General features: G+C 42.3%; 1 protein-coding gene across 2 annotated transcripts in view; it reads right to left on the bottom strand.

Annotated features, from left to right (window-relative positions):
- Positions 1–3452: 3452 nt before the first annotated feature.
- Positions 3453–14483, bottom strand: part of LOC139411631 (cGMP-dependent protein kinase 1-like) — a 157933-nt gene continuing 146902 nt past the window's right edge. For both annotated transcript variants that reach the window (XM_071158236.1, XM_071158228.1), the window contains exons 10-18: positions 8204–8300; positions 7459–7598; positions 7250–7339; positions 6354–6495; positions 6077–6240; positions 5850–5972; positions 5255–5317; positions 5103–5169; positions 3453–5012 (exon numbers count right to left, since the gene is read on the bottom strand). In XM_071158236.1, the coding sequence (XP_071014337.1) occupies positions 4914–5012; positions 5103–5169; positions 5255–5317; positions 5850–5972; positions 6077–6240; positions 6354–6495; positions 7250–7339; positions 7459–7598; positions 8204–8300 (985 nt within the window). In that variant the 3' untranslated portion in view covers positions 3453–4913. The remainder of the gene's footprint in view (positions 5013–5102; positions 5170–5254; positions 5318–5849; positions 5973–6076; positions 6241–6353; positions 6496–7249; positions 7340–7458; positions 7599–8203; positions 8301–14483) is intronic.

Consider the following 14483-nt stretch of genomic DNA (forward strand, 5'->3'; position numbering starts at 1 on the left):
ACTTCTTCTTTATGTAAATGATCGGTCTTATAAATAAATCCGTCAAATGTATTGTTAAAAAGTCCGCGTAAGTCTTGTATCCTACCACAAAGTCTCAAGAGGTTGTTGTTAGTAGAGTATTTTGAGGTATCCTGACGCATGGCTCTGCGATGTTCTCTTTATACATTTGGGTCTGTATTTATTCCCGCCCCTCGCCGCACACAACAAAGGCGGAGGGTGGAATTTCAAAGGCGTTTAAAATCCTGAGCTCCACTGTACGGAAATGGGCAACCGCCCCGCCAGGATTTCGGTTCACAATGTTTGTGTGATCAACAAGTCTCCATTGGGATTGCGCACATCACCTGCCTGGAGACCTCATTCTTTATACTTAATAAAGGATGCCATTAGGATACAGCTCAGGATAACTCCTGGCTTATTATGGCATTGTAGCCAATACCACATTTCTGTCAGCTGGTTAGTGTAGCCAAATGTTGATTAAATTGGCACCAAAGTTATTTACTCACATTTCAGACAGAATAAGTTGTGGAGCTGCTCATATCCAGAACTTCTAATAGACTACGCTTGGCGAGCAGTTGACACGGACCCTATTGCTTATTTTTGGTAAGATGGTCTGAAATCTATGAACCGTTCTGGCTCGCACAAGCCGCTCATGCAAGGCTACTTACTGTTTGTACATAGTCTGAAATCTGCGCTCATATCTCGCAAATATTATGATTTAATATAGCATTTTTCCTTATTACCACATCCTATGGTTGAACTGTATCTGTTGTCTGGACACATTCTCCCATTTTTACGCTCTTTTGGGAAAGTTTGGCACAGTGGAAGGGTCTTTCCTAAAGGCGCACTATTTTTCCTTTGACATTCAAGTCGCCTAACTGTCCTTTGGCTGTGTGTACACGGTGATTGGAGCTACTTTCCGTCGATTAACTACTTCATTTGATCTCTCTGATTGCAAAGGGCGCAATTATCCTCCAAGTGTGCTTGATTACACTAGCGGCGGACATCAACATAGGATATGCAAACCATTAAGGGGTGCGAAAGTTTACCGAATTAATGGGCTTCCGTGGAGAGGTCTTTCAGGGCTGACTGGCACATTGAGATAAAAGACAACTCTGATCTTTCATGCTTGCGATCAGGTTGCGCTTGGGAAGGACACAGGCTAAAAGAGGCCTCCAAATCGGACAGAGTGACTCTCTGCTCTTCCCATGGCCTGTAGCTCACTCCCACACAAATAGTCTCAAAAAGTTTACAATATATCTAGAAAAGGCACCAAAACAGTTGCTGTACGGGGTGGGAAAGCGAGGCCGTAGAGAATGTGCTTGCTTCTCTTGTAGGCTACAGAAATAGTTTGTCACTTGGTCCCCATCTGGTGGTTTATAACTGTATAGACAATGAAGAAGCAATACAAATATTGCCAACCTGAACACGAACACGAATTGGCGCTAAAGTATGTCTGGTGGTTTGGTTTGATGCTTTAGCTTTTAACCAACGTGTAAACCAACGTGAATTAACAAGAACCCCTTTGATAGGTTCAAGTGATCACACAGAGGTGACACACTGTTAGGCCTGTCTCGTGAGTCAATTCCATCTCTGTGAATACACTTTCGATGGGTCTGATTACTGGCATCTGAATACTTACGAACTAGATGAAACATCGCTGAAAAGCTTAGAAGGTCCTCCTGTCAAAGCCTACAAGTTGCTTTCATTTGAGTCAGGCTACTTCTGGGGTGAACAGGAAGATGCTAACCTTTTGCACACTCTTGTGGTTGTGGATGTTTCCTTCTCTATATTAATGACTTGGTGTTTTGAATAGAAAATGTTCATTTAACTTTAGATTGGCCACATGAAGAAAAGTATGACAAGTGTGTTGTATTGACTTTTTAAAGGGTGCACACGTGGCCCTCTGAAAATGTATTTGCGGTAGAAACATAACAAAAACACAAGGAAAATACATCAGGCAACTCAGTCTGTAATGGTTGGGGATACACAAATCACCGGAAATTAAAGCAGTAAGGGTCTGTCAAATTGTGAATGACAAAGTGGTGTACAAGAAACTGAAATGTTTGCAATCTTTTCTATTGGTCTCTGCATCACGGCAACAAGAGTGTTTAAAATAAGTAATGCAGGCCTAGGCTACGTGTTCTTGTCTGTGCCGTATAATCGGGATTATTTGTGGCTTGGGTTGCATATGCTTGTACATGAGTGAAGATTGAAGCAAAATTCCGATTATAATCTCTTGGGCCTTTGCAAACTCAGCACTTTTTAAAAAATAAAAAAAAGATTGACAGCGCTAAGCATTCCCTCTCAATTTAACAAACCAGCTGTGCCGAAAACTGCTAATCATCTTTGCCATCTCTTTATCTGATTGAAGCGGTCATTCTAAGTGGTGGTTTATCCATCACATTGACATGTGAGTTTCTGTGCCCATTATCCACAAAGCGTCTCAGAGTAGAAATCGGATCTAGGATTAGGTCCCAACCTGTCTATATAGTCTTATTCATTATGATCTAAATGAGAAACTGATCCTAGATTAGCACTCCTACTCTGAGAGGCTTTGTGGATAAGGGCCCAGGTCTCAGTCTTCAGGTGCAACGACCCACTATCATGTCCAAAGGAGAGTGTACACATAATGCAGTCAGTGTTTCTACTTTGTTTCCATACCATGTGCACTCAGGTTAGGCTACATATCCCTTAAATCTATATTTTTGTAAAGGGTGAAAAGGAGCAAAATACTGTTTTATACAGACTTTCAGTTGTTGTCTACAGTGTTTTTTATTTGATTGTAAAAAAAATAATATATATATATATAGATATATATATGGAAAGCAGCCATCTAGGAGACAGTGTGACAACAGATGTAATGTTATGAGTCGCTTACTGTTCATGCAGTATTGAAATTATGACATGATGTTACTTGGGATGCCATTGATTTAAGGCACTTGCATTGTTCTACTGATGATGAATGATTACTGGGGTTGGACAGTCAGGTACTGAACCGCAAGTGTAGAGAAAATGATGAATCATTACTGGGGTTGGACAGTCAGGTACTGAACCACAAGTGTAGAGAAAATGATGAATCATTACTGGGGTTGGACAGTCAGGTACTGAACCACAAGTGTAGAGAAAATGATGAATGAATGATTAGCGTTACTCTTAAAACATAACCATGTTGGTTGTCCAGTCCACCAACTGTTTTACAAAAAAGGTTTTTAAAATAGAGCTACTACAAAATATGACTGCACACTTCATACTTATGACAACAAGGAACAAGGACAACAAGGAATAGTAATCGGTTGCTGACTGCTCTTTTATGTATGTATCATTGTCCTCTGGAGTTGACGTTGACTTGTATGAACTAAACACGGGGAATCAACACAAGTGTCAAATATTAAACAGACTGTCACTTAAGTTTACAAACCAACACCATTCTCTAGAGAAAGAAAGCAAGTGCATTACAAAGTAATCAAGCACTTTAATATCAATACACAGTAACAATAACCAGTGCTCATAACATTTCATCCATTCAAATTGAATTCAGCACCTGTATTTACAATACTGTAGAAACGGCAACACTGAAGGCATTAAAATTCCATTAGAACTGGTAAATTAAACTACTGTGGTGTGAATATAGGACTTACCTATTTAAAGGGATGGTATTTATATTGATTGGTTAGAAACTACATGATGAAATAGCAACTCATAGGATGTGAATGTCAGACATTTGCAATATGTAAGGTTGATGTGTAGCTAAGAGCATAGAGTAGACATTCAAAATAAATCTTTATTATCTGATCGCTCAATGCCTGTGAAATGAAAGATGGTCCGAGGATCTTCACCGTTGTGGTTGTTGATGAAGTTTGTTAATTAATAACAACATAATAACAAATTGCTTTCCAGAAATGAGGGATGAATATGTGTGACTGATTACATTTGTAAGCAGGACATTTGAAAGGTCATCATTTTTCCATCAGAAGCACAGAACAAAAAGGTTGCTTTTTTTTTTAAAGCTAACTAGCTGCTGCATACAGTGTACATGAGTAAAGCAGATGAGTGTAGCAGCCTATGTGCATGTGTGAGAATGTAACTTGAAATGATATGTACATATACTCTGTGGTTCTAAAAGTAATATTAAGGACAAACAGTAACATTCTGGTTCGTCATGAGCACTTGGTACCTGTTTGGCTTGTCAGACTCAGTGTTAAGATTCTGTATCCCTATTGAGGAGGTCCAGGTACCAGATACTGTAGGTACTAGGTACTGCTGAGCCAAACCTCAGGAACCAGCTATAGTAATAGAAGTCTTGGAGAGAAAACAGGGTGCAGAGGGGAAGCCTTCCAAACATGGACCCAGCCTGTCTGTTTGTGTCTGTAGGAGCAGTGCAGGTCTGTGGCCGCAACAGAAAACTCATCTTCCACCCTATATATTTAACTTTTTTATCGTTCTTTATAGTGTCCTTACACTCTCACATATATTGTACACACACTCAGTCTCACACGCGCTCTCTGCTAAAGGAAAAGGCATTATTTTAGCTCTAGGACTTCTCTCTCTCTCTCTCTCTCTCTCTCTCTCTCTCTGTCTGTCTGTCTGTCTGTCTGTCTGTCTGTCTGTCTGTCTGTCTGTCTGTCTGTCTGTCTGTCTGTCTGTCTGTCTGTCTGTCTGTCTGTCTGTCTGTCTGTCTGTCTGTGTCTGTGTGAGAGAGAGAACGCTGAGGATATGCTAAGGTCATTAAATTCTAGTCCCAGAGCCACGTATAGCGAAGGCATATCGGTGACCCACAGCGGTTGTGGTCCTCTTCCTCTCTTCCCCCTCTCCTCTTCCTATTTATCGCAGTCTTTAGAATTAAACTACATCAGGAAGTAGGCCCCCAGGCCAATGACAGAAGAGAATTTGGTATTGGGGGTGGGGGGTGACGTTTAAAAATCGTTGTCCCAGCCAGAGTTGTCATCTGGGGGAGGGTCTTCATTGTCCTCTGGGAAGCTGTCAAAGTTACTTGTGTCCGTCGATGATGTCACCTGATTGACAGACAAAGACAGACAGAGAATTAAACCACTTAAACTTCTTATGAAAGCAGCTTGCTGCTGAGATCTTTGTTTGTGACTTACATTAGGGATGATAGGGGGTGTCAGAGTTCCCTTCCGTAGACCTTCCCCGTTAAAGCCCTCGAACCATCTGGAAATTAATTGAAACTGTTGTTGTAAACATCAAAATGTGGAAAGATGAGTAGAATAATATGGCTCCATATCCATGAACTTACTTGTGTTTTTGGATGTCTTTAACACCATTTTTCAAGTTTCCCAGTCTTTCTGAAGGATTGTCCCTAACATGGACACATCATGGTTAAATTCTCTACTTAAGACCAAATTATATTAAAGGTCCAATGCAGCCATTTTTATCTCAATATCAAATCATTTCTGGGTGACAATAAATTACATTAGTGTGATTGTTTTCAATTAAAATAGTCAAAAAGTTACAAAAATAACTTCTTACAAAGAGGATTTTTTTCAGGAAAGAATTTTGCTAGGACTGTCTGGGAGTGGTCTGAGTGGGGACAGGAAAACTGAAAAGAGAGGTTCAAAACTCTCTTTCTTATTGGTCTATTAACTCATTTACTGTATGTTGATGTCGCCATGTAAGGCCAAAACTCCGTCCCACCAAAACAGAAATTTCAGGTGGTCTTTTCAAACAAATCTTACACTAACAGGGCATTATCATACTTTTTACAATTTCACAGTATTTTTCCAACCTCGTAGTGTGGAAATATATATAAAATCCAGGAAAATCACGTTTTTGATTACATTGAGCATTTAAACAGTAATTGTTGAGGGTGGACCAAATGGTTTGCGACTCACCTGCATAGTTTTTTTATTAAGTTGGCAGCGTTTTTGGTAATCTTCTTTGGAAACTCAATCATGTCAATGCCCCTCAGGATGATGTTATAGGTCTTCATGGGATCAGGGCCAGAGAAGGGAGGGCTGGAAGACCGGGGTAGAAGTAGACGATAACATTTCTCCCAATCTAAATTTACATCTAGCCTTACACTTTAATTTAAGAGTAATTATCAGGTTTGTCTGTATACCTGCCGGTGAGGAGCTCAAACATGAGGATTCCTAGAGACCAGTAGTCGGCTGAGATGTCATGGCCTTTGTTCAGAATGATCTCTGGTGCCACGTATTCTGGTGTTCCACAGAACGTCCACGTTTTCTTCCCAAACCCTATCTTCTTGGCAAAGCCAAAGTCCACCTAAACAAAGAACATGGGAAAATACATTCTTAGTGGCAACCTGCAGCGTTAATAGTTCAAAGGGTTAGAGGTTTGAGCCATCAAGCTTTGAATCAACAATGTGTGTCCCTTACTAGCTTGGCGTAGCCCCTATGGTCCAGTATAAGGTTCTCTGGTTTGAGGTCTCTGTAGATGATGCCTTTGGAATGCAGGTAGGCAAATGCTTCCACCACACAAGCTGTGTAGAACCTAGTGGTGGAGTCCTCAAACGAACCCCTGGAGAAGGAAGTGACAATAATCACTAAAATGACCATAATATTTCAGACAAGCCCACATTGACCAGCTCTTCCACAGACTCACTGAAACACATGTGAGGCACAATGAAATGAGTTGAAATATTGGCCTAACAAGCTGACTAGGCCTGGCCACTTTGCGTGCACGAGCGTTGCAAAATAAATGTACACATGCATGTTATTCTATTATTTCATTCAAACTGGTCGCGGGTGTCAACGGGAGTCTGCGTAGCCAGGCGCTAAACTAAAACTTGGTTTTACTTTAGAAGCTTGACACGCTGCAAGTCCCACTTCTCAAAACTCTTTTCACGAGCATACTTACCCACGTGGGTGATTGAAAGATGAACGGGTAGAGAAAATCAAAAGAACTAACTAACAAAAAAAACCTAACTAGGTTTCCCCTTTTACCTGTGGATTAATTGTCGGAGTAGAGAACACATGATTTTGGATGACTCAAAATGGGTCAAAATTCTACAAAGACACTGCAAAAATAGGACCATATGCATTTCAGGTAAAATAACAAAACAATGTTTATCTCCCAGGACAATTTAACTAACAACAGCAAGCTAGCTAAATGTCCATGAATGTCTCATGTGTGTTTTGACCTGTCCCCAAATTAATATAGTTGATCCACAGTTGGTTTTGGTATTTTAACCTGCGTGTCATGAATGAGTATGGTGGGGATAGACAAAAGCAACATGCGCACAATGGTGGTTTGGTCAAAGTATAACACTCACCGGTCTCTAAGAATGGTCCACAGCTCTCCTCCCAGACAAGCCTCCATCAGCATGTAGAGATACTTACTGTCCTTAAACGTCCTGTACAGTCTGAATTTGAAACACAGAGCACAAAGATATCAAGACAGTAGCGAGGGGAGGGTGGGTCCTCTGCAGTTTCACTATGAATTAAAAGTGTCTGTGGACAGGTGTTGCATGAGTGTATCTACCTGACAATGAAGTCAGAATGGGCCTCCTGCATGATGAGTTTCTCAGAGCGGATATGCTCCTGCTGCCGCGTGTCCACGATGTGACGCTTCTTCAGGATCTTCATGGCAAAAGTCTTCAACTCATCACTCTTCAGCTGGACCTGTTGACACAGGAGAGAGGAGAGCACTGTTAGCTGTAGGCAACAGTTCAATGAGACATCAATGCAATTCAACATAAGTTGCAGCTTAGTGTGGACTTCCTACATTTGTCGCTAGATTCCAGAAGACTGAACAGTCCCTTTACCAGTCAGAATGTTGAATTAACTGTCTGCTGAGTTCACCCTTATGCCGTTGGAAATTATAGTCAAAATATCTGTAAGACAGTATTATTAAACCGACTTCAATATACAGGTCTCTGTGCATGGCTCGGCTCTCATGGTTTGTTTGTTCATAATCTGAGGCAGGTGCACATCATGTAAATACATTCAGACGATGCATGCATATTAACTGCACTTGTGCAGGTGTTTACATGGTTTTGCGCATGTGCCAGGTGATGGAAATTGCAACGGCAGTACCAGCATTTTAAAAAGTCAGTTTAACAATACTTTTCTGTGGATATTTTGTCTCATGTTTTGCACATGAACCATTGAAGTGGACAACTGGCAGAGTAAATTGAAATGACAGCTTACTCAACATTTTGGCTACACATTAAGCAATAGCTTGCTATTAGGTCAGGATGCCGACATATGGCAGTTGTGGTTCCTACCAGCTCTACGCGGCCGAAGCCACCAACCCCCAGTGTGTCAATGATGTTGAAGTCAGCCAGATTGAGGATGGAGAAGAAAGCGTTCTCTGCTTCGTACCTGCAGGGACAGAAAACAAGGACATGTTAACTTTGAGGTAGTACTTATTTTTTACTTATTTTAATTCTACACTGATGAAAACATGGGACAGATGGTGGAATCTCTGGCCAATCATTGGCATTGATCAACTAACTAACAGGTAGAAAAAACACCTGCAGTATTCCAGACCTGTTTAATGTCCTGAGTCCTCACAACACAGAACCTCCCTCTCCCCTGTCTGTTCCCATTTCACCAGAGACGGAGGGGGACAGAAGTCACATGAGATGACTCCTCTGGAACCAAATGGCTAGGCCGGTCACTCCCAGTGTTCTCTCTGGTTACTGTTTAATCCTGTGGGCCTTATCAGCTCAGTAGTGTGATCGAGAGGATCAGGACAGATAGAGGCCTGAGGATAAAGGGTTACTGGGTCAACACCTTCAGCCTCAGATGCATGCCAAAACAATCACTGTGACTGTGGACTGGTTCATACTTTTCCATGTGAAAGGGGAGAGAGCAAGGACAGCAGCTTCACAGCGATTGCAAATTTCACACCTGTCCAGCCACATTAACCCATACTGGAATTTTTCCTGGACTATGTGACATTACCAGGAAACATCTGGGCCCTAGTGATGAGCTCCAATCACAGACCTCCTTACTGGAGGGCAATTATGTTTATGATGATGACTCTGTTTGTGGTCTTCTCCACAGTCTCACATGTAGAAGGTGTTGTCTAGAAGGTGTTGTCAATGGAACCAACTCTGCCAGTTGGTACAACTGTCTGTCTGTCTGCCCTGTTTCCCAGAAAAAGGACATGTTTAGCAGGGGCAGTGAGGCCCACTTGTCAATGAGCACTGAGCACTGAGCACAGATCTATTGGGCTTCACTAGGCTCTCCTTTCATCACTCCGGTCTACTCTACCCATCTCCTGGAACACAGCCCAGACTGCACTCAAAAAAGGGTGGCCCATTTACAGCTCAGGGTGACTGACAGCTGACCCCTCTCCCTGTCAAGAGTTTCACAAGTCAAGGGGTGACAGCGAGGCCCATTTGTCCCTGAGCACTGAGTACTGAACACGGCTCTATTGGGCTTCACCAGCATCTCCTTTCATCACTCCCCTCTATTCTACCCATCTCCTGGAACACAGCCCAGACTACACTCCAAAGAGGGTGGCTGACAGCTTACCCCTCCCACTGTCAAGAGTTTTACCATTCAAGGGTGATGGGTAAGGCCAAGAGATTTTCCTGACCAAGTAACCTGAGAAGGGAAGCGTTACAGCTCATTTCAGACCTACCTCAGTCATAAGCTAATTTGATTGTAAGACTAGTTTATGACCACAAGATGGTGACGTTGTACCATTGTCATCACAGGTAAAGGAAGTTCAACTTAACTCTTATTTGTGTGTAACCTTTATTTAGGTAAGTCAGTTAAGAACAAAGTCTTATTTACAATGATGGCTTATCCCGGCCAAACCCGGACGACACTGGGCCAATTGTGCGCCGCAGTATGAGACTCCCAATCACGGCCGGATGTGATTCAGCCTGGGTTCAAAACCAGGGACTTTAGTGTCGCCTCTTGCACTGAGAAGCAGTGCCTTAGACCGCTGCGCCACTCGGGAGCCCATTTCAGTAGTTGAGAATGGAAGAAAGAAGAAATAAATTAAAATGTATAGACTTATGTGGAGGCTCCTCAGAGGAGGAAGGGGAGGACCATCCTCCTTATTGAATTTCATAAAAATAAAAATAGTAAAACATTAAAATAGTTATGCTTTTTAAATAAAACTATACTAAATATATTCACTTCAACAAATAATTTATTAAAACACACTGTTTTGCAATGAAGATCTACAGTATCCTCAGCAGCACTCAGTAGGGTAGCACTATCGTGTAGCTGGAGGACAGCTGTTCTCCTCTGTTCTGTCCTCCTCTGGGTACATTGACTTCAATAGAAAACCTAGGAGGCTCATGGTTCTCACCCACTTACATACAGTAGACTTACACAGTAATTATGACAACTTCTGGAGGACGTCCTCCAACCTATCAGAGCTCTTGCAGCGTGAACTGACATGTTGTCAACCCAATGAAAGGATCAGTTTTTTCGCCTAGTCACAGATAGCTGATGTGTTCTGCACTTAAGTCCACAAGCAAAGGGAAAAGGTGAGAGGAGGAGAGAGTGTAGATCGTTGTGACATGGAATTATGTATACTGTACAATGAGCAAAGTGATCATGCTGTTTTAATGTGGCTGCTATGAAAGTGAACTGTGTTCGCGTGTGATCAGTGGTATATTCACGCCGCTGATTCTGTTGAAAAACGTTTCTTAAACGGAAGCAAATGGAACGAAACAGGGATAAACATATCTGAATTTGTCCAGAGAAACTTTCATTTGCAACTGTTGAACTAATGATTACACCCTAGATCAGCTAGATGCAGGCAAGAGTGTGCCAGGCGGTATTGAATGTCCCTGTCTTTCACCTTGATTAATAAAAATTATCTTGACCTGTGCACCTACGCTGTAAATTGTCAATCATAGGCTAGGCTGTAGCAACCTCATGATGGGTACAGGGAAAATTATAGTATCATGTCTAGCCTAAACTTATCGATGTTACATTGAGCTGGATGAATGGAATATGAATGACAGTCATCCAACATGATGTAATAGAAATAAGGCCATGCTCATAAAAAATTATCCTCCCTCATCTTAAAAGGCACAAACCGCCACTGATCGAACTGCAGAAAATTGCAGATATACATAAAAGCAATCAGTTCATCTATACAAGTGTGATGAAAAAATACACACACTAGTGTTAAGAGCATTGGGCCAGTAACCGAAAGGTCACAGGTTTAAACCCCAGAGCTGACTCTGTGAAATAAAAAAGACACTTAACCTTAATTGCTCCTCTAGGTAACTCTAGATAAGAGCATCTGCTAAATGACTCAAAAGTATAACCCGCACGTGAGTCATTAAATATTGTGTGGATGATATCTAATTGCGATTTTTTTTTGGAGCCAGATATTGCAATTGTGATTAGAAATAGCAATATTTAAACACTTCGTGAAAACCTGGTAATTCCATCAGACATGGTTAAAACAACTGTCAAGCTAGAAAGCATCACTTCTAAAGTGAAATACGATCATATTAATGCATACATACTCTGCTAATCTTTTCCAACATTGTTATAGGCTACATATGATAATATATAGGATTATTAACATGATCATCCAAATACACTCACCAGACAGTTTATTAGGTACACCATCCCTTTCAGTTTATTAGGTACACCACCCCTTTCATGAAAATCGTTCACTCCTACAGACAGTGAGTCACGTGGCTTTCTATGTAAAGCAGGCAGACAGGCATCTAGGCATTCAGTTACTGTTTGATTTAATGTTAGAATGGGCAAAACGAGTGACCTAGCGACTTTGAGCGTGGTATGATCGTAGGTGCCAGGCGCGCCAGATACAGTATCTGAGAAACGGCCCCCCTCATGGGCTTTTCGCGCACAACAGTGTCTAGGGTTTATAGACAATGGTGCGACAAACAAAAAACATCCAGTCAGAGCCTGTCCTGTGGGCGAAAACAGCTTGTTGATGATATATTTTAATGTGGTCACCACAAATCTGAGGTAATTTCTGCACAACACTTGCATGTGGATGACATCGGTTTGCTTGTAGCCGAAATACTGCCATAGGCCTACTCTGAAGATGCGCCCTTCTTTGGCACCAAATCGACGTTGTCATTAGCAGCACTCATGTTTCGATGCACACACAGGTCCTCACCAGCGTGTAACTGTGCAGAGAGTGAGAGAGCCTGTTTGTGATTGGTCAGCATCATCTGTGCATGTAGAGAGTGAATGAACAAAGACTAGCGCATCTCATTGGAGGAGGCACCATAATCTAGTTTTTGTTGTGTTAAGGGATGGATAAAAAGGTACAGAATGGTTACTTGGAGGAAAATGGGGGAGGGTCATGCTTTTTCAATTTCAGTTAAGGAGAGGGTTTAAAATCTAGTTTTTTAAATCTAGTCATTTGTAATTGATTAAATGTCAATATGTATCACTGTTTTAGAATTAGTTGCTTATTAGGCTATACTGTATATCGTGTGCCCAATGCTGCGACTCATCTCTGATTCTCCGCTGGGCGCGCAATATCAAGTGCACCTATAGGTCATTTAGTGTGGTCTCAGTCAAATGATCCATAGCCTATAGGCTATAGGCTACGAAGTGCATACTCCTAGAAGCACAGAGCAAAGTTATATCTTTAATATATCTGCTCGGATGGTGTAAATAAAACTAGTCTGCATTACACACTGCAATGGATATTCCAACCCCGAGCCCCGGCCTGCTCTGCTCTTGCTGATCAAAAACCTTTTTGTGTGCTGCCTAACCAATGCTGTGTTGTGTAGACCTACAGCGGCAGTTCAGGAGGCGAGTCAAAGGCTTCTTCCGAAAATACATTTTTGATATTGCGCACAGACTAGCCTATAGACTGTGTTCTGAACAGTTTGAAAAGGAGAGCACAAAGTTGAGAAGGAGGACCAGAGGTCAACTTTGATAGCTTGCTACTACTAGAATTGATTTGATTAAAAACAATATGACCTCACAATAAGCCAAATTTGAGTAACTTACATTGATTGGGGTTCTAAAACAAAACATCGGAAATGGACAGCTTATGGTGTTGAATACATCGGAAATGGACAGCTTATGGTGTTGAATACATCGGAAATGGACAGCTTATGGTGTTGAAAGTAGATGCCAACATGTAATGCCAACATGTTTCAAGCTGACCACCACTGTCCTTGTTCACAAGAGCTCCAAGGAAACCGGCTGGTCACGACAAACATCTACACTATCATCCCAGACACCCTAGACCCACTCCAAATTTGCATACTGTCCCATCAGATCCACAGATGACGCAATCTCAAGTGCACTGCCCTCTCCCACCTGGACAAGATGGGAAATAACTATGAGAATAATGTTAATATTTACAGCTCAGCGTTCAACAACATAGTCCCCTCCAAGCTCATCACCAAGCTAGGGATCCTGGGACTAAACCCCTCCCTCTGCAACTGCATACTGGACTTCCTGATGGGTCGACCCCAGGAGGTGAGGGTAGGCAACAATACCCCCGCCACGCTGACCTACAACACGGGGGACCCTCAGGGGTGTGTGCTTAGTCCCCTCCTTTACTCCCTGTTCACCCTCGACTGCGTGGCCGCGTACGACTCCAACACCATCATCAAGTTTGCTGACGACACAACAGTGGTAGGCCTGATCATCGCCGGCGATGAGTCAGCCTAAAGGGAGGAGGTCAGAGACTTAGCAGTGTGGTGCCAGGACAACAACCTCTCCCTCAATGTCAGTAAGACCAAGCAGCTGATCGTGGACTACAGGAGAAAGAGGGGAGAGCACGCCCCCATCCACATTGACGGGGCTGTTGTGGAGCGGGTCCTTGGCATCCACATCACTAAGGACTTAACATGGTCCACATACAGTACATGCGCACAGTCGTGAAAAGGGCACGGAAGCACCTCTTTCCCTTCAGGAGGCTGAAAAGATTAGTCAAGATTCTCAAAAGATGCACCATCGAGAGCATCTTGACTGGCTGCATCATCGCTTGGTATGGAAATTACACCACCTTTGAACACAAAGTGCTACAATGGGTGGTGCACACAGTCCAGTACATCACTGGGGCCAAGCCCCCTGCCATCCAGGACCTTTATATCAGGCGGTGTCGAAAAACTGGCAAGGACCCTAGTCACCCAAGTCATAGACTGCTCACTCTGCTACCATCTGGCAAATGGTAACAAAGCATCAGCTCTTGGACCAACAGGCTCAGAGACAGCTTCTACACCCAAGCCATAAGATTGCTAAATAGCCAGACTGCTAAATAATCAATTAATTAACTATCTGCTCTGACTCTATCTTGCACTGACCCTATGCACACTCACGAGACTTTATATACACACCATGTACACACGCTCTCTCACACATACACACACACACTTGCTGCTGTTACTCTGTTCATTATTTTACTCTTATTATTATCTATCCGGATGCCTAGTCACTTTACCCTGCCTTCATGTACATATCTACCTCAAGTACCTTGTATCTCTGCACATTGATCTGGTACTGGTACTCCCTGTATATAGCTCCATTCTTATGTATTTTATTTAAATCCTCTTGTGTTAGTTACTAGTTATTTTGTAA

The sequence above is a fragment of the Oncorhynchus clarkii genome, chromosome 1 (genome assembly GCF_045791955.1).
Source record: "Oncorhynchus clarkii lewisi isolate Uvic-CL-2024 chromosome 1, UVic_Ocla_1.0, whole genome shotgun sequence".
In the NCBI taxonomy this organism is placed as follows: domain Eukaryota; kingdom Metazoa; phylum Chordata; class Actinopteri; order Salmoniformes; family Salmonidae; genus Oncorhynchus; species Oncorhynchus clarkii.